At 45.0% G+C, this 24,773-nt stretch overlaps 1 protein-coding gene across 1 annotated transcript in view; it reads right to left on the reverse strand.

Annotated features, from left to right (window-relative positions):
- Positions 1–20,673, reverse strand: part of APCDD1 (APC down-regulated 1) — a 33,805-nt gene extending 13,132 nt beyond the window's left edge. The window contains exons 1-3 of the mRNA XM_054192208.1: positions 20,303–20,673; positions 10,426–10,609; positions 8,550–9,081 (exon numbers count right to left, since the gene is read on the reverse strand). Of these exons, the coding sequence (XP_054048183.1) occupies positions 8,550–9,081; positions 10,426–10,609; positions 20,303–20,360 (774 nt within the window). The 5' untranslated portion in view covers positions 20,361–20,673. The remainder of the gene's footprint in view (positions 1–8,549; positions 9,082–10,425; positions 10,610–20,302) is intronic.
- Between the last annotated feature and the right edge of the window lie 4,100 nt (positions 20,674–24,773).

Genomic DNA, 24,773 nt, shown 5'->3' on the forward strand with positions numbered 1-24,773 from the left:
TGCATTCTTAGCAGAATGAAAAATGTGTTTGATGTTTTTCATTAAATTCTTATTTTAAAAAAGGGCATGGAAAAATATGTCTATGAATACACAAAGGCTGGAGGGAAAGAGATACAAAGCAAAATTTTGTTTTCTGGTATTCAATTTTTCACAGAATAGCAAATGTTTCTTTTCCAAAAATGAGAAAAGCATTTTTACAGGCTTTTCCAGTATTTTTAATAGGGAATTTTGACCATTTTCTGACAAGCTCTCTCTGTCATATTTTATAGTTGCAAAGAGTTGGTATTTTACCAGACGAGACACATTAAGAAGACAAAAGCATCGAAGGTAGCAATGTGTAGTAAGCTCCTAAACCATACAACAATATGGCAACTCCTGCTATAGGAGGCCAGATGTAGGGGCAGATGTGGGTCTGCTGCTCTTCAGAGCTGACGTGGGCTAAGGAAAAGCAGTGGGCAATTCAGAGAAGTGGTGAATCCAATTAGTTTTCTCAGTAGCAGTTTGTTTTACACCTGCAAGGTCTTTAAACTTGCATGAAATGACACAGCAGTTTCCCAAAATGATTTGGGAAATCATCTCTCCTTCTCTTTTTATCTGGAGCCACTGCACAGTGGACACATCCTTCCCATACCATAACTTGGTTAAGACATTCAAGTATCAGATCTGCCTCAGCAAGACAGAGAAGCACACGCTCTTTGCAGTCGGCTGTGCCACCTTTGGACTCCTCCTCGCTCTCCTCTTCCCTCCCAGGAATGCCAGTGTCAAACCAAAACCCAACCCCAAACCCTTGGCAGAGCAGTGGCTTCTTTCCGTAACACCTCCTTTAAGGCTCAGGCCTTTTAATTTTCACTTTTTATTCAAACCTATATATTCCATGTGGCTACTCTTAAGTACACCCCTCCCTCCCTGTCCCCCACACCACTGCCAGCTGGGCCTGGTCTCTCCTCAAGGGCTGCTGCCACCATCACCCCACTCAGTTACAATGCCCCCATGCCAGTGAAGTCACTTATTTCAAATTTCTGTAGCAATATCCTGCCTTATCAGGTCATGCACTGACATCAAAATTATTTCTACAATGCTCTGCTTCTGCTGTCTGAGGCCCCCACGTCTGTGCTGGTGGCTGTAGCATGAGAAGCTTGTTCGAAAGAGCCAGGTTCTCAGCTGATATTAAAACCACCTTTGGCCAGCCCTGATTTGCACTAGTTAACCAGTGTGTGGCAAGAAGCAGGTCTTGTTCATGGTTGGAAAAGGAGGACAGGTTGCATCTATATAGAATTGGGAGAAGCAAGGGCTAGCAAAAGCCCTAGCGCCCACCCCAGCTCCCTTCTGCACCGTCCCCTTGGTGGGGAAGATGCTCCTGACCAAGCTGCGGAGCCCACATAAGGCAGCCCAGGCTCTGGTCGTTCACAAGGTTGTGTTGCTCTTGCATCGGGGGCTTCCCTTTTAGGGTGGCTCCTGTGGCCAGCTTGTTTGACATTGTCTATGCAATGCCACTGGATGGGCCACGTAGCAGTGGCTGGGTCAAGCGTGTTGCACCCAGCATATCCTCGTTGCAGGGAGATGTGTGGGGAGGGACCAGGCACTGGGTTTCCTGAAGCACAGGCTCAGGCTTGAACTGCGTGTGCAGTACAGACCTAACCGGTGGCCCTGCATCTTGTATGGTCCAACAGTCACAAAAGCTGGGGTAGGAAACCCCTGCCATGTATTGCCCTGAGGGAAAGCACTGAAGAAGAGGGGAACGAAAAGCTGCGCACTGCAATGATCTCTCCCAGCCACCCAAATACCGTGTGTCACGGGCAGGGCTAGACGGGGAGGGAACAAGGCACGTCTGGGCAGGACGCTTTAAATCTCACCACTCGAGAAAACTACGTGCCGGCTTTTAGTGTTAGTAACTGAGTGCTCCTAGGATGAGTAGACATAGAAACCTCTGGGAGAACACCGATTCAAGGACGTGCTTCCAACTCTACAAAAAAAGTTGGATGGCTTTGCCTCACATTGCCAAGGAGCTGAGTCCACAGAAAGGACACTTTTATGAACTGCTCAGAACCGTGTCAAGCTCCTCTCCTCCACCACTCTAGATAACTGCAGACCAAGGCAACGCTTTAACAAACGGCTACAATCTCTCTCCACCACAAAAGTGATAATTTGCAGGCTTTCCATGACCTCATATGAAGCTGAGTTGGCTGATGTGCATTAGGCTGGCTCTGGGGAGTTGACAAGCATGGCTGACACAGTTATAATCCAGCCTGCCAAAGGGAATGAAGAATAACAAAGATTTAAAACTTTAATTAAAAATCTTGAAGCAAGTGAAATGCTGGGGAGAGTGGTAACTCCTTTGCAGGGTTGTCAGTTTGGGATTTCTTTTGGTGGGGAACAGAGGAGCTGCAAGCAGGAAGGAGGGTGGAGATACGTTCAGAGTTATCTGCAAATGTGTACCATATTTTTTAACGTATTGATGAACAGTTTTTATTAATGGCTCACATGAAGGGAGAGATAGTGAAGGAATCTGAAGGCACTACCATTACACAACTGTCTGATCTACGATGTCAATTCTGTTGCACAACCCTGCATAAAACTGAAATAAACACAACCGACATGAAATGCAAAAGTCTTCTTGTTGTTCTTTTCTGATATAAACTACTTGAGCCTGGGCAAATGACAAGAACAAAGAGAAACCCGGCCTTTTCCTCAGATGAATGTGCTTGCATGTCCTCTATCCCATTAAAACGATACTAATTTATAGTGACGTGACTATTTTGGGAAGTATCAACAGAAAAAATTCCTGGAAAACCCGAAGGGAGAGCTTGAATGTCCATCTTCAGAAACAGAGTATTCCGAAATAAAGCTGCCTTACGTGTTTATTATGCCTTTAAAAATCAACCTATATAGCCCTCTGAACCCTGTAGCAATATTACCAGTGAGTCCTCCCTTCCCTCGTACAAAAGATGAAGCAATTGTGGTTAGATGCCAACAACAAGGAAGGTGTCAGTAGTTTAGATACGTGTGTTGAGTTGATCTGAAGGTCCCTGTTTTATTTTGCTAGGCTAAATAGTTAATTTTAATCCATAGAACTGTATTTCTCTTGGGGCAGGCTTTTACTGCCGTTGCAGAACAGATAGTGAAGAGTCAAGTCAACGAAGATGAATAGGGTTTTAAAAGCCACGCTTAGCTTCTGAAGGTTCAGAGAGAGAGTGAAAAGCAACCTCCTGCTCCAGCCCTTGCCTAGCCCTAACGCCGGTGCAGGCGGCGAGCACAGAATGACACCTTCGAAGGAGGACTCTTCTGCAAGGCCACAGCCAAGAGCGCTGCCGAGCCTGGCAAGGACCAGCCTCAGCTAGAAGCTGTTTCCTTCTCTTGTCTCTGCGGGGCATCGAATTAACCTATTTGAACATTCTTCTGGCTATTCTTTCTTTGCTCCCCTCACGATTTCCCTAACCAAGAGTCTTTTGCAAGTAATAATGAACAAAAGAAACCCTTCTAGTGTTGGCTTAATCTCGGAGTCTAGTGGCACTATTCTGGCAAACAAAGGAGTTTTGTCCTCCATAATTACACGTTTTGGTTGAGATAATGTTTTGCATATTTCTCTGGGGCTCTTCACATGTTTAACATCTATTTATTAACTTAAGCTCGCATTTCCCTGGGAGCTCCTCAAGTACACAACATTCCCCAACAGATGAAGTCACTGAGTTTTAAAGAGACGACAACCCAAATTTTCAAAAGCACAAAAAAAATTGCGCGCTTTGTTCTTTTAATGCCTGGGTAAAGCAAAGCCCAAGCACCACTCCCCATATGTTGAATCTGTATTAGCTGCAAACGCCAGGTGCTGCTGGAAGTCAGCTCCCCGCGGCAAATAACCCTGCAATAGAGAATCGATCCATTGGAATTGCATTTTCAGGGGAAAATGCCTTACTGAAAGTGTGTGACCAGCCAATGTTTGAGAATGTCAAAGGCAGAAGGAAGGTTACCCTAGCACATTTTAGGCTTCTTGTGATGTTCCAGACCACTCCAGCCCTATTCCTAAGTAACGATCTAACTAGGACAACTGGTCATCACAGCCCTGCTCTGATCTTTCCCATTACTCTGTCAGACGAATAGCACGAGGAGTTTTTTGTTTACAAAGCACTATTGCTGAGGCAATTGCATGAGAAATAAGCCTCTGGGTATTGCTGTTGTAGATAGTTCCTGTAGCTTTAGAGTAGATATCTTCAAAGACATCTTCTGCCCTTCCACATAGTGAATGAATACCGCATTCAAGCCTTCTGTCACACTATAAGTCACTGTATGCATTCGTACATAAGGTGTGATTTTATGACCAATCAGCCAGGCTCCTTGGCGTAGTCCTAACCAGGAATATTTGTGTGATGACGGCCAAGTAGTTCCCCCATCCCGGCCTTTCCAACCGTGTGCTCTCTCATGCTGGCAAAAGAAGCTGCATGTGCAATAGCTTGAATCCCTCGATAAACTCGCAACATCAAGAGACATCAAAGATGTTCAGCCCCATTCACCAGCAAGTCTTAATTGATATCTTGAGCGAGGCTAGAGGACTGCTAAGATAAATCTAAACAGTGACCTATTCATCAGCTGCACTCAAAGAACTTCCATGTATTTTACAGGAGGAATTTGTTTAAGGTATGCTCTTATCTAAGAGAATTCGTAAAGCCTTAAGAGATGACATATATATATATTTTTAAAAGCTCCCTGATTTTATATGAACACTTGAGATATGTTAATCTGTGAATTTATTCAGATTTGTAGCTCAGCATAAAGCTGTCTGGTTTTTGGACAGCCCTTTTGATTTACCATCCTGTGGTGAAATCGCTGCAGGAATCTGGAGAAGGTCCAATTCTATTTGTTTAAAGTCCTGATCATGTGGCTTTGGCATTCCTAACATATCCAGCAATCATTTGCTTTTAATTACCATTCATTTCAACCACATAAGTAATGAATGTGGCTACCACATCCAACTTACAGGCTGTGTAAACTCTTGAGCTGGGTGGAACTTTCTTCTATATAGAGGCTTAACTATAAATTTAACTCCAAATGTGAATCCTCTTAACTTATTTTAGGCAGGCCTTTATAAGTTTAAAATAAAAATAAATAAAAAGGAAATGAAAAAAGCCTTAAATGAAAGATTCCACACAATACACCTGATTCACTTCAGAAGCAATTTCCTGGACTCCCCAACCTCTTGGTATGACTGTAGAAACCTTAAAAAAACAAGTTGATTTAATGTTTCTATTTATTCATGGTGTCCAGTTTCCAGAGGAGTCTGTGACTTGTAGTTTTAAACTCAATTTAGCATTTAAACTCATTTTCAGCTGGGTCCCAGTGGAGCAACAATTAGAAAAGGAAAAGAGTTCAAAGAAGAAGGGTTATAACCTTTCAGCGGTATGTTTGCCTGGAGTTTGGTTTTTTTTTTGTAAAAAAAGAAAGTATCTCTCTTACTATTCTTCCTACATTTGGCAAACACTAGCTCAGACGGCCGGGTTGTGAACCTGTTGGTGTAGAGAGCTTCATGGTTAGGTACAAACCAACACGCAGAAGTCTTTCATGGCAGCTGACGCAAACGTTCATTTTTTAGGGGTACTGTTATTTGTATCATGCTGAAAGCCCAATATCAGCAGGCCCAGCTTCCCTTGAGGAAAAAGAAATTTCACACCAAATCTGAGCAAGAGGAACCTACCAACAAACACAAAGAGAAGCTGCACTGTTCCCAGTGACAGGACGAGGGGCAATGGGCACAAGTTAGAACATAGGAAGTTCCGTTCAAATACATGGAAAAACTTCTTTACAGTGAGGGTGACAGAGCACTGGAACAGGCTGCCCAGGGAGGTTGTGGAGTCCCCTTCTCTGGAGATTTTCAAGACCCGCCTGGATGCAGTCCTGAGGGATGTGCTCTAGGCAATCCTGCTCTAGCAGGGGAGTTGGACTAGATGATCTCTAGAGGTCCCTTCCAACTCTGAAGTTTCTGTGATTCTGTGATTCTGTTGCACGCTAACCTTGTGTTAAACCTACGCATCTTGTGCCGTCGAAGGTTCCAGCTGAGGCTGGTGTCCCAGCAACCCACACGCTGTAAATAAACACTGTGGGAGCCACTGTAGGCAGTGACTGGAGGAGGTATTGTAACTCTCCAGAAGTCATAACTGTCCAAACTTGGGAGTTCAGCAGTGGCCTGCAAGTCAGGACCTGGGCCCCCCATTTATTAAACTACAGCAGTTTCATCACAGAGAGCCGGAATCTGTACGTATTTTGGTGTATTCAGAGTTAACCTGTGCTTTCTATAGTAACAACACTTTCTGTAGCCAGCAGTACTCTTATGAATGGGCTTCCAGTGTCATAAATTCAGCCTCGAGATTCAGCCTCTGCCAAGACCTGGCTACCAAAAATCTTATTTGGAAGCACTGTACTTCATGAATACCAAGGGATAACGAGTTGGCTTGTTTGCTTTTCCTCTCCACCAGTCCTCGTAAACATATGATATGGAAGCCTCCCCTGGGAGTCGCTCCGCGATTGGAGCGCACGGGTACCCCCGGGCAGGACCTGCGACACGTGGGACTGCGGGATAACGGCGTGCAGGGTGACCCAGGCGGGCTGAGGCTTCCACATAGAGCTGTCACGCACTCAGGTCAGAATGGATCAGGTCATATGCCTGACATAATGGGCGTTGTGAACATAAATGAGTCTCAGTGCTCTCACAGTTTACTTGGTTAACCTGGCTCAAGAAAGAGACCTCTTATGCAAGATTTGATCCCTTCAATTTGAGCACTGTATCTTAGAGGCATTATATTTTTGAGGGAAAAAGTGATGCTACAGCAGCAGAAGAGACAGGCAGGAAAATCGTTACCAGCGTGTCCTAAAATTACAGCAGACCTGGACAAAAAGCTTATTTTTATAAAGCTGGCTGACAGTACACCTGACCATTCTGACTGTAACGAAATTACTAAAAGGTGGAAGTGTAAGCATTTACTATGTTATCCATCAGCCCATAATAAGACAACTAGATTTGACCAGAGAGACCTGAAAAAACAATCAGCTAGGGTAAATTAAATCAAGATTTTGTCTCTGTTTCAGGTGGTCAGAAAAAGATCTACCATATATTCTAGAAGAGGTACAACATATAGCTGGTGTCAGATAATTCGTACCTTCAGATAGCTGCAAGGAAGAGATTTAGGAAGAAACCCTGACTCCCAAATAAGCAAAGAGAAAGTCGATGTGCTTGTTTGAATTAATTAAAGAAAAATAAAATTGCTGAATCCAATGTTTTGATGAGCAATGTGCTGTGGTTCATCTGCTGCTGCTGAAACTCTCCACTTCGGGAAGACAAATGTTTAAAAAGAAAAAGCAAATTTGTCCCTGGTCACTTGAAGAGAGCATAAGAATGACAGAGAGAAATGACAGCGGCATTCATACAGAGACACAGTGGACTCTGGATTAAAATTATCACTAGGCCAGGCTATTAAAAAAAAAAAAAAAGGCAGATCACGCAAGGTCCCGAACCACTGAAATTTGATGCTCACAGGCAGAGACGCAACCCAGGGCGAACGGTTTTGAATGCAAGGGGAAGCCAAGGCTTTCTCATCAAAACTCCCCCTTCCCCTGTTGTACTTCTTGCTATTGCTGGTAAGCTGTAGCTGATTTTTGAATCGGTTGCGGCGAGATGATTAAAAATGGTGATAACCCATTAGCTGGAGGTGATGTTGCGGCAGCGCCCAGCTGGAGCTCACCGACGGCAGCAGCAGCCGGCAATGTGGTTCCAATCGCCGCCTGCCTTTGAAATGTCACCAGCAAAGATCTATAGACAGCCCTCCTGCTACAGGCCATCAGCGTCTACTCTTCCTGTTTGATTTTTATTTAACTTACTATGGGGTTGATCAGTTCCCAATGAAGCTGAGGGCACTTTGAGGCCCCTTTGAAAACTGAATTATCAAATGGAATTAGAGCCCCATTCAAAATTCACCTGTTTTTCATTTCATTAATGTGTGTGCCTGCATCTGGATCCATGACCCGCACAGCCCATCAGTTTTTTTTACCTTCATGCTGCCCCTTTCATGTGTCTACGTTCCAATTTCCTCTTTTTCTCTTCAGGTTATGGATCACCCAGCCTCCATATGCTGATACGAGTCGATTTGCTCTCTCCCTGGCACTGCCGTGGCTACATTGATGCCTGTTTCCCTTTTTTCTTAGTCCTGTATCAAACTTCCTCTCTTCTCAGCTGCTAGCCTACAGTTGTGGTCCCAGCCAACCGCTCCTACCTCCATGTACAAGTCTTTGATCCCATCTTCAGAGTGGCCTTTATTGACCTTAGTTCATCAGACTGCTTTTTGCACATTTGATGCAGTCGCATGAACCACAGAAGAGTTACTATTCTCAAGAAATATGTTCTCTGACCTTTTTTTTTTTAATTGTCTGCCTCATCTGTAAGGGTGCAATCCACCTGTTTTAGAACCACACCTACATTTTAGGTTACACTAGCGCACTGACTCAACGGCTAAATAACGTGGGCTTTGTCACTAGTATCTTAAAAAAAAGGCATATATACACGCACGTACCTTGGCATTTTGAAGAGGAGGTTGGTAACTAGAGGGCCGATAGTACCTCCTCTGAGCAGCATCGGTATGAATGTCCCCGAGAAATAGCTCCTCCACGAGGTGGTCTAAGTTGTGGTGCAGGTACTGCTTCTCCACGCGGATCAGCTGGAGTTCATGCATGGCAAAATTCAGAGCTTTGGTGCATTCACAGCCATTCTCTTCTCTCAGCAAATCGTAGCTCACATCCTGCTCCCAGGGGCTGTCTTCTGGTATAAATCCAGGACATGTGTGGTTCACCAGCTCACTTAACTTCTTGGCTACTGCTTCATTGTGGCATATGATCTGTATGTTGCGTAGCTGATAATCAGCTTCCGTACCTCCTCGGATGATCCAGGATGCTTGGCGGAGACGTATCTTGCCACGTATAACTAATGTGTAGATAGGGTTTGTGCAGCGATTGCCACCGTAGTAAAACTGATAGGCCTTAAATGTATTATTGTGGTAGAACCTGTAAGATCTTGTGATGAACTCTGGGCCTGCTCTAACTTCGCAGCTGTGGGAAGACAGACAGTGATGGAAACAAAATTTTAGCATGGTGGCACATCATGTACAGTGTAGGTAACAAGACTGAGCAGCACTGCATGGGTGCACAGAGACACTTGGGTGCTAATGTCCCTGTGGCATGAATGGGAGCAAACAGGAACCAGGCATCTGTGGCCTGCCAGTTAACCAATTTCCTCTGCTGTTATGCTCTTATTAATAAACTGATTCATGGTGATTGTATCTAACTAAGGGCTTTATCTTTGTAGGTTTAAATACTTTGAGTGATGCTTTGCTTTTTCTTTTTGTCTAGGGACCACCACGTGACTCAATTCTCTGAAAAACAGGAGCAGCTTATTAAACATCTATTCTTCTCTTTTGCATGGTAGATTTAGCAAAAGAACTCGTAATGTCAGAAAGTGTCTACAGAAATGCCAAATGTCTACAGAACAGTACAAAGAACTGGTTTCTGTGCTGCTGTAGAAGCTTCTCAGTGGAGCTCCTCCAGCTCTGGTCTGCAGAGGATGTGCAGGATCGCGTCCTCAGCTTTTCCACTCAAACTTACAACAGGGCTGGCACTTACTGCAAATTTATGACCATTAATGCAAAACTTCTATTTGTCTTAAATTTGGACCATGCAATATTCAGGTTTTGTGTTTTTTCTCTTTTTTTTTTCTTTTTTTTTTTTCTGAAGGTATAAATGGCAGTTAAATTCCACTTCCGCTAGGAAGTCCTTCTGTGCCTTCAAACTTGTCCCCCTTGTCACACCCGCACTGCTTAACGTAAATACACTCCTTTCTGTTAAAACACCCCAGTCTTTCCACTACAAGTCACTTCAAATAAGCATGTGAATATTGCCTGCTGAGACACAGAAAGCAAAATAGCTCTCTCAATTACAAGTCATCATGTATGGAGAGCAACAGAACTGGTGAAACACAGCTTCTTAATTTCTTTTGCTAATAAAACCTGTGCTAGACACATGCTCTGAAAACAAGGACCCATTCAATGGATCTAATGCATGTAGTCAAAGACAGTACAATGCTATGTTTGAATAAGCATCCACTTTGGCAACTTGGGCTCCTTCCTACTCAAAGAGAGATTTACAGATATTTCACAGCATGCTGCTTAAAATCCAGACTATAAATTGATTCATCAAGACAGCTTCATAGCTGTACATAACTCCACTCCTTTTATGCATAAACATATAGAAAGCATCTGGAATTTAGAGCATCACTATATTAAAGAGAATATTTCCCCTGCTGCTTAAAAGTGGAAATATTCATCCTTCCTTCTCCGCTTCCTTCCCCTCTTCTCTTCCACATCTATCACTCAAGCACCTTGTTTTATCTTTCCTTACCCAGTAGAGACCCAGTGTCCCTCAATATTGGGAGGCATCTGGACAGTGATCCGGGCTCCATTGTGAAGGTGTTTCAGCATATGATGACACTGTGACTCCTTGAAAGCCCTCCATGCACTCTTCTCTAGGGACCGAGGGTGGGACCTGCTGTCCGGGTGAAGAAGAGCAGAACCTTCTCCCAGCCCTGTGACAGAAAAATGTAAATTATCATGAGACCCTGCTGAGAAGGACTTCAACACGATCTAGGAGGTTGTGAACGTCTTGTGTTGAATGACGCTTGTTTGCAATGTTATGTGTCTAGAAAAGCACTGTTTACGTTTCTTTTCTCATCTGAAAAAAAAAAATAAATATGGGAAGCTCTTCCTCTCTGTCAGCCCACTAATAATCCGCTAAATAAATTTGCTTTACAAAATACACTGGAGAGAAGGGCTTGAATCAAAGTGCTGCATTTCCACACCCAGGAGATGTGGCTCTGAACCTGAATTTTATAGACACCTCTTTAATCTCTGGTCAGGACAATCAAAAACCTTTTAGAAAGTTGCATCCAGATCCGGACATAAACTCTGCGGTTTCAACCCACCTCTAATTTGAACGCTTCTATAATAAACTTGCAAATAAAGACTACTCTTTAAAGCCAAGGGAAAACAGATATTAAAAGCAAAGCCTCTGCACACAGGAAGCCTCTGTGATGACTGAGGTGGTCAATTAAAGGCAGATTCTGCTATTTTTATTTTAAAGGGGAAAAGGAATTTCAAAATCTAATTTTATCTCCAGCACACAGTAATTTTGGTTTCTGGTAATGTATACATACAAAACCTACCAGCTCTCTCTACACAATATTAATTGAACAAAATGAATACGTAGCTTCAGAAGGAATGCGTCTTTACTTTTAGGCACAGCCTGCTCTTAGATATGCTGGAAAACACGGATCAAAAGAAAAATACACATCTAGAGGTTAAGAGGTGACAAACATGAACCTTACATAATGGGTTGGAAACTGTATTACTTTGCCAGAAGGAATTTAAGAACCAACAGGCTAGAAAACGAATACGGGGTGGGGTGGAGGGGCTGGTTGTGTGCCTGGGAAGTCGGGGCGGCATCTCGGGAGAGGGACGTCTTGCTAACGCGTGCTCCCAGGGACAGGGTCTAGGAGGTGTCTAGTGGGAGGTGTCCCTGCCCGTGGCAGGGGGGTTGGAACTAGATGATCTTTAAGGTCCCTTCCAACCCGAACCATTCTATGATTCACCCCCATCTTTTCTGGTGCCCTCTTGGCTGACCTGGCTCGGGAACTGGGCTGTTGGGGATCACCAGCACGTGGTGCAACCCTACATCGCGTCGAGCTGCCTAACGCAGGATCCTACGCTTTATGCCCCAGGCCCCATCCAACCTTCAGGCAGGTTCTTGGGCAGCAAGCAGCATCGCTATAGAAATTCCAAGAAAAATCAGCATTATTCATTTTTAGGTAGACGCTGTTTCAAACCTTTGCCATTTCCCATTGCAAAAAAAGAAAACAGTGTCAGTGATTCATTATGTTGGCTAGGTTGTAGATCTTCTGGAAGAAACTTGGGTAACACCTGGCAAAATGGCATTGCTAAAAATATAAATACAGGCCAACCATTTAAAAATAGCAATTCCAAAGCTAAACAAAGGCAAGGACTTATCCAGTAGTCAGGGTAAAGAATGACCAGAAAGAATACAATAAATACTTGAATGTAAACAGTGCTGACCACTGAATGATCTCACGATTTAATGAGATTAATGAATACAACCACACAAAGTCTTTACTGGTAAATCTGGTAGCTTTGTTGCAGGTTACAAATAATTCTTCCATCTGAATGAGAATTTACGGCCTTACTTTCTAAAGGGTAATAAACGCTAGGGATGCTTTGATATTTGAGCACGCCGTCTGAGACGCCCTTAAAGGAGCCTGATTTTCAGAGGGTCACTACGTCTCCCTTTCTGGAAGTCAAGGCTTCTCAGGTTTTTCTACACTGGTGAGCAAAGTCATTCATGTTAGCCCCAAACAACTCCCATACTGCAGCCAGAAACAGTACAGCTGCTTCAGAAATGGTACAGCCATGGCAGGGTGACTCTGCTTGAGCTGACTACATTTTTGGAGAGACAGGATTTAGAATCATAGAATGGTTCAGGTTAGAAGTGACCTTAAAGATCATCTAGTTCCAACCCCCCTGCCATGGGCAGGGACACCTCCCACTAGACCAGGCTGCTCAAAGCCCCATCCCGCCTGGCCTTGAACACTTCCAGGGATGGGGCATGCACAACTTCCCTGGGCAACCTGTTCCAGTGCCTCGCCACCCTCACAGTAAAGAATTTCTTCCTAATATCCAATCTAAATCTCCCCTTTTTCAGTTTAAAACCGTTACCCCTCATCCTACCACTCCACTCCCTGATAAAGAGTCCTCCCCCATCTTTCCTGTAGGCCGCCTTTAGGTACTGGGTTTACTAAATAGTGCTTGACGTGCATGGTGGTAGAGCCTCCTGGGCTGAAGCCAGCACCTCTGCACGGCAGCTGTGTGCTGTGCCGCGTCTGCAGCCCACCTCACCTGGAGCAGCACTTGACACTCTCGAAAACTTGGGCTTATTTATTTTATCTGAAACCTGGTGGGTATGGGGCAGATATCACAGGCTTTCACACTGCCAGGAGAACAAGTTCAGCCAGGTACAGGTAAGCTTAACAGTATATTTATTTTTGGCATTACGAATCACAGCTAGTGACCGAGAATTTGCCTTCTAACACCCTTCTCTGTCTTTAAGTCTCCACATGCTCAAATAGCCCACATTACTTCAGCACCTCATTCTGAAATGGAGAGAGCGCTCCTGTCCGTGGGCTCAGAGCATCTTTTGCATCAGAAGTGACACTGCCTGCAAGGTAGCTGGTAGAGGCTGCAGCCATCAGTACTAACTTTCAACAGAAACGTATCTGTCAGGATGTCTCCTGCAGACAAATTGTCCCACACTGAAAAAGTCTTTGAAAATTTATATTTCCACTTGAAGTTCTTACATGTTTGAAACCTGCTATGAAGAGGAGGTTTTGAAATGGTCCAAGTGACTATTTCCGAGGTATTTTTACTATAATATTTGCTTTTAAGAAGTTATATTTTTGCCTAGCTCATGTCTTTGCTATGATTCATGAATACAGATGCACTTAAAAATGAATGATTTATTCATTTAAACATACTTGGGCATTTAATTTCTCCAAGCAAAAATCCTTCTGTGGGAGGATACCGTCTTGTATGTGCACATATCAAAGGGGAAAATGCAGCAACCACATTATACGTTCCCAATTATTCCCCGGAGGAAATGATGAAAAGAAGGGGGTTTTGAAGAGGCGTCAACTTAATGTGGTATTATACAGTGGCTTTTCTTTGATATAGCTCAAAAGCAACGGGGTCCCAGCTCTCCCTGTCACATGTATGTAGTTCTGTCTGCAACTTGCAAACAATAAACTGTCAGCGGTGGATGGAAAAGCGATTTACATCAATAGCTCTAGAGATCTGTACCTGCGGAGCGGGCATTTTTTTGGGACTCTATCCATCTGACTGCGACAAATGAGGGCAGGAGCAAGCTTAGGTAACCAAGGCGGGCATAAGAACATAACGAAGGCCGCAGAGACAGAGGAAGGGATGTAGAGAACACACACACGCTAGGCAACAGCACATAAATAGGGCGTGAATACCAGAATATGGATTATGGTATAATATTAAAAGGCAGCAATGGGACCTTTACCTATGTTTGTGTTGCTGGGGCAAGGAAATAATTTAGCACAGGCTCCTTACTTACTGAGTAATCACTTCAGTGCTTTTATATTTACTGACATACATCTGTACATACAAGTAGCATACAAAGGAGCCATGACTTCCCCTTGTACCATCTGAAGATCAAACACCAAGACTGGTGATACGCTTCCCACACAGGGTACTAAACTGAACGCCGTCTGTCTCCTCTGTTTTTCCACGCAGCAGGTGCCCGGCGTCAGCGCAGTGTCCCCCCGCTCCACCCCTGGCAGTGCACAATGAGGCGTTCTGCAGAACTGAGGTCCTGCAAGGGATGACGTCGCTAATTTTAGAGGCTCCATTTGGCCGTGTTAGATGGGACATCCCTGGAAGGCTCAAGGTTAAAATGTGCTTTCACAAAGCTGGGAAAATAATTTCACAGCTCTTTAAAAGCCCACTTTGGAGCCTAGATGCTGTTGCAACATAGTTGGAGCCACTACTTTCATTCAAAGAGATCCAAGTCTGCTATTCTTTACAGCATAGACAGATGGGAGGTTTCAGTACCTCCATCACAAGCCATGTAAGTATCTCAGACTCAACTGAGAGTATCATCTCAGACTCTCTCTGACTGACTTAAATTTTTGGGTGTTATGAAGGAATCTTACCCACTTGTTACAAATAAATAAATAAATTAGTAAATAAAACCCACCATGTTATCACTCAAAAGTGGGACGGCCTTCAAATAAAAAACAATCATCTTTGCCTGAGACTAACAGCAATAATTCTGTGAAGCCTCTGGTCGGCTTTCACTTTAGCTACAACACAACCAGAAGTCCTAAGATTGTACCACCCACCCCATGGTGGCTGTGTATGCAAAGGAGCAAGTCCAAAAGGAAACGGAAAATTCCAGAATCCATCAGAAATAACAGCTAGAAAAACGAAGCAAAACAAACACATTTTCTGATGAGCTGATATCCAACTTCTCTTTCATAATCAAGCCCTAGCAGATCACAGCTTTAGCATCAAACTAATTGAAAATCCTATAAGAGGGGCTACAGCTGGCTGGGGAATCCCTGCCTGGGCCCTCACAGGTCCCACTTGACAGGGGCAGATGCCACAGCCATTGGAGTGGGAAAGTGGAGGTCAGCACCGCTGCCGCTCCAGTGAGACGTGGAGAGAAGCAGGCACCGCACCAGACAGAGGACTTCAGGCTCTCAGGTTCACCTATAAACCTGCATCTGATGTGGGAACAACCATTCCAGATAAAAATAATTGTTAGGGGGAGATAGGTTACTTTCAAGTTCTTCAAAGATTTCTGCACATAGCTGCGAGTGAAATACAAATCTTGAAAGGGCAATCTGTTGGCAGCCCCTTACCCAAACGTGTTTCAAAACCAGCTATGACAAAGCTCTCCACCAACATTTCTGCAAAAAACTGCGAGCTGCTAGAATAAATGTTTTGGTTTTCTGAAAAATAGCATGCAAATCATGTACAATTGCAACACAGATAATGATAAGTAGAGCTGTGCTTGAACACAAATTCTTATAATTTACTCGTGCCTAAACACCCTGGCCAAATTCTGTTCTGAGCTATGCCAGATTGCAAAAGTATAACGCAAATTATCTTAAACTGTTTAATCAGTTTAATGAACACCTCTACCAGCATCTAAACTACGGCTGCAAACATGCCCAAGTGCAGTGCTTCAAACCAGGCTCAAAGCTACTAGGTGTTCAGCATGTTCACCCTTTCCTAAATGGGAGAATAAATGTTACCTGAAAGTAGGATTCAAACCTGGATTTAGATTGGGATTGCTCAGTAGGAACCACTTCACTTTTCTTTCATTCATAGCAACGTAAATCCAGAAGAGCAGCATTTTATTACGAATTAAAACAACCTTGAGTGACAGTACAAGTTCAAAACATGTGATGGCTTCATCTCTGATGGAAACATTTTAACATACGTGCTTTATTTCCGCAGCAAACTCTTTTCAAGTTAGAACTTGTCTGAAACTCGAAAAGGCCTTACAACAGATAAAGAATAATTGGCTGGATTAAGTTTATAGCTCTCCTTATCTGGGCCGCTGCCCCGCACAATTAAATAAAGAGACATTTGGATTACGCTCTTTCTTCATGTGGGATAGTGTTAGATAACGCCCGTGACAGGCTTTTAGCTACAGCGCAAACTTACGTAATTGCCATGGAGAATATCATGTCCTGTTACCAAGCCGCGCTCTGTGTTTACCAGTGTTTTCCCTGCACTTTAAACTTCAAAGAGTCCTCGCAGGATTGGGACCCAAATTAGCTACTACAAACAAAAGGGTTGGGAAAGGAAAGCTGGCTTTTATGGCCATGGAAGCAGAGAGGACAATGATTTCCTTTCACAGGTATCTGTTGCCTTCCTTGTGCATCCAGAGTTTCCAGGTATGACTTTCAAAGAGCCGCAAAATAAATGTTTCAGAGCGTGGAAGATCCTGAAGCAAGATCTAAAATACGTTTAGATGGGACAGCTAAACAGAAAGTCCTCCAAGGCTGACCGGCGCAGCATTGAGCTCCTCAGTTATCTTACGGCTTTGTCCTTACTCGATGCCCCATCTTGGAAGAGGTCAGAGAACCAAGTGCCAAGCAGTTACACAGCTGATAACCTCTGCTAAACGGAAGTTAATTGGGATTACTGCTCTTAATTGGGATGACTGCTGCTACCCATGCGAGGTGAAATGCCACTGTCCGGAACGTGGGCTTCTTGATGAAGCCCCGAAAGGTCAAAGCCCACCTCCCTTCAGGGCAGCAGGAACTCTGCCGCTGGCATGAGTGGGTGCAGCACTGGGCCGTAAGTGCAATTCAATACTGACGGTAGTTTTGTCTTGCCCACTTTGAAGGAAACACCCTCTGACATCTCTGTGTCAGAGACATCTGCCGTGCAGACCTCTGCCCTGTCCTCCACCCACACCTCACCACCAGGAGCTATTCAGGTGGAACTGCCCCCAACGCCGATGGGACTTGTGTCTGAGTAAAGACAACGCTAAGCAAGCTCACTACGTATAATCCCACCTGTTATCAGCCCTGCTTAAAGTGTCATGTCAGTAATAAAATGCCAGCCTTGCCTTGAATAGCTGAAGGTATTTGCCCTCAGTGTGGTTGAGGCTGGTTTTGGGCTTCATCGCCTGCAGCCCGCCTCCACTGGACACCCCACGGAGCACAAAAATTGCCCTTCCTATACATGGCACCTACATCCTACCGCTGTTATCCCACAGGCAAGCTACAGAGATGAGTGAAATCGAATTTACACTGACAAAATTGTGAATAAAATTGAGCCCACCTTCTAACGCTCCCTGCAAACTCTACAAGTCCTACACTAAGCAGCGGGTCTTCCCCTCTTCCTCTCTTTATCGTCTTCCAGACTTCCAAGCGCAGTATTTTACTGAAGGAGGAGATCACATATGCCTCTAGCATGGAGCGCAATTATTTGTCCACTTTATGGATATGGGTATTTATATCTTCCGATGCATTTACTTATTATTTTTCTGAACAGGTTTTGAAATAAAACGCTTCTATGTAACTAATTTAAGAAATATTGCCAGAGAACTTTTAAAAGCATAAATGTGTTTTCTTCTGAAAGGCCTAGCAGTCCTGTCTTCATCATCTTTATTAGTACTATTTCCATGACGGTATCAACAAATTGTTTTACTTGAAGTTTCTAATTCGTTATTCTAACAGTAACACAATCAGAAATATGCTAAAGTCTCTTCTTAGAGACTTTAGACTTTCATTTATATTTGTAAAAAAAAAAAGTTTACATTTACAAAAGAAATTAGCCAAATTTGTTTTGAGTCCACTTGAACGTAGCTCTTATTAATCAGGTTTTCTGGAGCTGAATGATCTTAGCATTTGACATCTGAAACTTTTGTGGCTTTTTGTCTAGGCAAAGAAAACAGTGACAATGGACAACTTCCAGCTGCAAACCTTTATTTTTTTTTTCCTGACATGGTACAGGTTTTATTTTGATTAATGAAGCCAAGTTTTTCCAAATTTTAATTCCGTGCTGTTAAAGTAGGCATTTCTTAATGTAATGAAAGCAGAAGCTTTAGCCTTGCAGGACGTTTTAACTCGTATTATAAAGCTTTAAGCCCTAAAAATCCTCAACCACCCACCCACACTCGCTCGCTTTTAACCCTTAAACTACCACGTGCAACAGAAACGCAAAAGAAAACATCATGTGCTGTGAAGAGGCTTAACACTGCGATCCCCCGGGATTGCTGGTTATTCTTACATATTACCAATCTGGGCTAGCTGCTGACTGAAGGATGTTCTTATCGACTCCATGGCACAGAGGGAAAAAGCTCGAGGCCAAGTTAAAGCTAACAGGGTAAATACATTTAGACGGACTACATTTCAGTGCATTATATGCCACTGATGTCATTTTCAAGTTTGTAAGAGGGCAGTAGTTTCCCGACACTTGAAGCTCAGATCCAAACCGTGTGCTGCTACACGACCGAGGTGTTTATGTACAAGGCACTGAGTTATACGTTTCTACAAGAGCTTAGGCTTATGTTATTTGGTGAAATGTAACTGCAGACGGAAGAAATGGATGATTTTCCTCCTTCATCCTCTTTTGGCAGCTGCTGTTTTGATCTGATCACTGGCCCTGATTTGTTTCCTGCTCCAGCCAGGGTTCCGCTCTGCTCTGTAATTCCAAGCAGATGAGCCGGGGAGTCCAACCCTGTAATTACACCTCCTCTCTTTACCCTCTAACTTCAAACCTCCCATTTTGACTTTTACATCTCAGATCACAGAGTTTTTAAAGAACACCTCTGGCGTTCCGGCAGGTCTGGCTCAACTAAACATGTTTCTACACTCTCCGGATTTCATAGCTGAGCTGTGAGAAGGGTATAAAACCCCCTCCTGGGGAACAGGGTCTCCTGCTCTTTCTTTCTCCAAACAAAATACACAATCAGAAGCCCATGCTCTTTATTATTTATTGAATACCATCTGTGTGCTTAGCACTTGTACAAACACAGAGACAGACAATCCCTGCTCCACAAAATCAACTCCAGGAATAGCTTTGAAATCCTTACCCCAGCTCACAGATCTCACACTGAATCCACGTAGGTCACTTGCATTGTAACAGTTTAAAAAAAATTCCTCTTTTTACAAGTAATCTTGGGGTCCTAAGGCTGGATGCTACTAAGTACTTCAGAATTAGGAACACTCTTCAAAACGATGCTGTAACCGAGTAGGTTGAGTCACTCTTTCAGAACAATATTGCACCCAGATTTTTCAAATCTGGCTGCCAAATGTTAGACATACCTAAGCAGCTCATTAAATACTCCCCTTTTCAGAAGTTGTTCTTGAAGAACACGGGCTTTCGGGAGAGATGGGTTATCCGTTTAAGTGCCTAAATATAGATTTACAAGCTGAACTTGTAAGTTTAAATACGCTAGCTTTTCTCACTAAAATTTTGTCTACTGTGCAGTTTCAGAGACGTGTCAGTCCAGGGCTAAGCTGAGATAGCATCAAAGCAGGACCGTGCGTAATGACACCCAGAGCCTCTGTGCTCTGCAGCGAAACACTTTTCGTTGGGTACACGACCCGGCGCTGCTGCCTAAGGCTTCCCAGCTAATACCTCCACATCAAAAACCTCTTCTTCGCCTGCAGGTGAAACGCGGGTCCCCCGGGACATCTCGGCCAAGCTCCCCGCAGTTTGGTCGAGCCAGCCCTTTGCCCGGAGGTGCGTAAAGCATCTTTGTGCGAGGTGCCCGGACCAGCTGCTCCGTCCAAGCAGTTACAGGCGTGCAACGATAAAACCGCAGACACCAACTTCGGTAAAATCCGCCCGATTTCACCTACACCGGCCGGCTGCCGCTTCACGCCGCACCCACGCGTTTTGCGAAGGGGTGCAGCTAACGAGGGGATTCAGGCAGAGGAAGCAAGGGCTCTGCTCGCTTCGGCATCCGTACGGAGCGCCCCCCTGCCAGACCCCCCCCGACTCCCGCACCTAGGACGGGCGATCGCACCCCCCCGCGACCCTCTCCCCCCACCAGCGAGGTTGCGGGACCCCCTCGCAACCCAGCCGCCTCCTGGGGCGCGCCATCGGTAGCCACCCAGCCGGCTGGGACCCCCTGGCAACCCACCCGGCCCCGCACTCACCGTGCAGCAGCAGGGCTGGGAACAGGTATCTCATCAGGCTGCCGTACGGGGCGGACATCTCCCCGCCTGGCAGCCGCCCCTCCGCTCCGGCCGCCGCCGCCCGCGCCTCAGCGCCACCGCGGGCAGCCCACGGCCCGGCGCTGGGGGGCAGGCGGCTGGCGGGGCCGGGGACCACCGGGCACCCTCCGGGGCCGGCGGACGGGCGGGGGAAAGGCGGCTTCCTCCGCTGCCGCTCCTCAGGGCTCCCGCCCCGCGCACCACCGCTGCCCCGGCAGGGCTCCGGCTCAGCCGCCGCTGGGTGCCCGAGGATGCCCGCTCCGCCACCGTGTCCCACGCCGTCTCCGCGGAGCGCGGCGGCGGCTCCGCTTCATATTTCCCCTTCCAGCAGGAGGAGGAGGAGGGGTCGGGAGGTGGGGACTCCTCCCGGGGCGGGGAGGGGGGCGGCCCCGCCGGACACCGCTCCCACGGCGGGGGAAGGGGAGCACGGGACAGGCGGGGAGCGAGCGGCGGGGACGGGGAACAGCGAGCACCCGGGGGAGCGGGCAGCCCGAGGGTTGTGAGGTCGGGTGGGATGTGGCCGGAGGGGGGAGGGCGGGGGGGGCGCTGGAGGACGCGTGGGAGAGCGGGCGGGAGCGGTCGGTCCTTCCCCGGCCGCGGGGAGAGCGGCCCCGGGACGCAGGGACGGGAGGTGCGGGCGGAGCTGCGGCTCCCGGTGCCTGAACACCGCTTCCCAAGGGATGCCCAAGAGGGTGTTCGCCGCTGCGCCCAAAAGTTGGAGAGAAAGAAAGTTGGCGTGCCCCCATGCCTCGAAAAGAAACCTTAGTGGGGTTGCGGCTTTCCACGTAAATCGGACATTAAAAAAGCTAAAAATAGATGCCTAGGTTGCCTTCTTTGGTGCTGCGCTCTCCTGCACGCTTCCCCCCCATGTCTGTTTTTGATTAGTTTTGCTTTTTATTCTAGTCTTTAGGCCTTGGTCATGCAAACACTTTACGCACGCGCTTACCGTGATACACGTGAGCGGCTCATGTGCCCGAGTTTCAGCATGAGGCTTTCGTTTGTAATGTCCTCTGGAGAGGGACATCGTGTTTTCTAGTTTGTGTTTGGAGTTGTGGGCCTCATGGAAAAGAATGTGTAACAAATTGGAGGAAGTTTTGAGAAAACCAACATAACTGAGTTTTGAGCAGCTTAACTGAGCTAAAGTGTTTACATGCTGCATGCTTAAAAAAGGAATACAAACAATGACGATTCCTTCCAGCTCCCTTGAGAAGGAAGAATAAATTCAATCTTCCTCACTTATATAGGGAGGAAACTGAGACAGAAACAAGTGAGTGGTGAGTCAGAATTAGAGCTCCAATGCTTTGGATTCTCAGGGTTATGCTTGCGCATTCACACAAATGTTTTTCAAACCAGAAAGGGTGGTTTCCAGGGCACTTGGTGGCGGTCTGTACAAGCCTGTACTGGTCAGATATCCTCTCAGTGACCTGGAGAGAGATGCACAGAAAAAAGCAACATCCTTCAAGAAACAGGTGTCCATGAACATGAACAGGTAATGCTGGCTAAGGCTGTAAAAATACCCTCACCCAACGTTGCTTGCTCATCTTCAGCCCATTCCTGTAGTTGCCACAGAGGTGTTTGTCAGGCATGTATGTGAAGGGAAGTGATTCTGGCCGTAGATGCAGTGCATTTTGAAGAAGCCTTGTGTATCCACTCGGCTGTTTTCAGGACTAAGCCAGAGCAAAATTCTGATTTTGCCACTTGTAACAATCCTACAGCGGCAGAGACACCCAAGTGGTTTTTCTTCACCTGCAGGTTCAGTAAGTGGAACATATCCAGCAAACAAGGAAAACAGCAATGTTCACTTAAATACAGTAAGAGCATCTGTGGGATCCCTGGTATATTTCAGATCTGTGTGTGATGGTTGCCTTTCCTAAGAGGAGTTCCTACCAGGATGATCAGTGGGGATAATGCTGGGTGTGCAAATGGGTGATATAAGAACAAGTAAAAGGCAGTGTATGTGGGAAAGTGAATTGTCCCATTGGCCATGAGCATGAGGTTATCACGAAGGGGTTCTGCCTGATAGAAGAAGCCAGCTTGAAGAGTCTCACGTGTTTGGCAGGCGTACAAACAATACAGTGCGTAGGAAGGCTCTTAATGTGATGCTATTTACATGAGTGTAAAAGGTAGGCCAGCATCACCATAAGCAGTAATGAAGGACTCGTACTTTTGAAGTATAATTGTATAAAAGCAGCAACATCCAAAAGGAGAGCCTTTTTCTATAGACACAACCTGCTTTACCATCCCCAGATTGAGCAACTTAATTATCTGCAAAGAGATGAGACTGCGGATCACCTGCAAAAAGTCAGTTATCCCAAAAGTCGGTTATCCCAGAAGCTCACGGTTTCTTCCCTGGGAAGTGACAGTCCCCCACAGCAGCATCACTAACAGCTTTTCGTAAGAAGAAAGGGGAATGACTTTACTGCTCCATTGGCCAACTTGGTAAATGAGGCTCCACTTGTGATTTACTATCAGTGCAGCTTCAGATGTGGTAATGAAGTAAAAGGAAATCGATACCCGATGGGTTCAGACTCGGGAGAACTTGCCAAAACCGACATAGACTATACTTTGTCTTTTACTCATCTTTCTGATTTTATGTTATTTTAAGGATGTGGGTTTTATTTCAGCCTGATGCACAGTATTTTTTTTAAATATACCAGTCCTACTGGTTTCATTACTGCGCCCCCGTTCAGAATGTGCTGTAATGGGGAGCAGTGACAAATAACAGCTCTTCGCACTTTGATCTAAGCAGCATGTCACATCAGTGCTCATTAAAAATGGTATTAACCAACCCAACCATGACTTTCTGAACTTGGGCTCCTGAGGCAGGGTATATACCTAATGGAGGTATAATGTAAAGTCATTTACAAAGGCATCTCTCAGCTGTATTCTCAAAAATCTCATAGGGGTCAAAGCGTTTCAAAAAGGGAGCCGTCAACAGAAGTTTGCACGGAAAGGAGCTGTTTTGAAAAAAAGAAAAAAAAGTATGGGAAATGTACTTTGTGGCTGGGGCCCTCTGCAAAAAGTATTAAAATAGGAAGAAAGCTAACTTGTCGGACTTGTTGTGTGACACTTCAAAGATCTAGGCAGATCAGCATAGCACTTGTCTAGCTCAAGTGCTGTCTGGTTGGCTGGCCGCCAATGCCAATCTGGTGGTGAAAGATCTTGAAAGGAGAGAGAGGATGGGACAGAATGGAGGGACGTGGGACACTTCATGCTATGGAGAAGAATGGGATGTGGCAGCACTCTTTGACTCGGTAATGCTTTGACAGTGCCGCACCTATGATTTGCTAATGGCTATATTGTGTTTTTAAAAAGACGATATGTTCTCTTGGATAAGTCAAAGTAGCGGGACATAAAGATTTATTAGGAAGGAGTAGGGTGACTAATTCACAAAGAATCAGAGGCCTGTCAGGTTTCTATTTGTGAATTGTCTGTGACAAGTTCATCAAAATAAGTGAAGATTTGGAGAGAAGTTTTCCTACATGTCCAGCTTGAGTTAGAAACTGCAGGATGAGCCCGGAGCCTGTCTGATACACAGAAATATGCACTATGTGACATCTTACTTTGGCTTCAGCTGTTTGAGGGAGAAGTTAAACTGTTTTATGATGTAAAACAAATGGCAATTGGTTTGTTTCTCCTTTCAATTTGGACTGAAAAAGCTACAGTTTATGAGGTATAGCAGGGTTTATTAGTTACTGCATCTATCATTTTTATATTTTTAGAATAAGGTGTTTAAGCTGATGGTTTTTTTTTTGTATTCTTTGTTAAAAAAAGTAACTGAAAGAGTTTGGCAATATTTTCTAGATGCTCAGCTGCCAAATTGTGCAGAATACTTCACCTTCCCCTACCAGAGACTTATTTTCAATGCAGCCATGGAAGCCAGTGGAATTCTATGATTATTTTAAGGGATGCTGTATCTGGGTTTAGTTTTCTCAAGTATGTACCTGTGGTAATGCTCACCTGCAAACTGTGGCTCTGAGATGGTGCAGTTTGCCACAGAGGTCTATCCTTTATTGCTCTTCCTTGTTTAGGTAGATAACTAGGATGTGAAGTATATTTTGGAAATTGATTTATTTTAGTCATCTAAGACACAATGCACGTGTTGAAGCTCTGCTGCCTGGTAACAGGCGTAGAAAATATAGACCAAACATTGTAAAAATGAAGATCTTGTGGCCATTGTCAAGATAGGCTCTTTTCTCTCTATTTTTTTCAGATATACGCAGAGACATGCATGCACACTCACACACGGAGCCCATCTGCTAGAATAGACTTGCTGGTTTCACAAAAATGTAGTTATCTGAAGTAGTTTTTTTAGTTTCATTATAACGCTTTGAAAAGTAGGTGGGAATAAAGGTATAAAACAACATGAAGAGTAGACCCTGCAGAGCTCGGGCCATCCCAGACAAAGAAATCA

Source organism: Rissa tridactyla, chromosome 2 (genome assembly GCF_028500815.1).
Source record: "Rissa tridactyla isolate bRisTri1 chromosome 2, bRisTri1.patW.cur.20221130, whole genome shotgun sequence".
Classification (NCBI taxonomy): domain Eukaryota; kingdom Metazoa; phylum Chordata; class Aves; order Charadriiformes; family Laridae; genus Rissa; species Rissa tridactyla.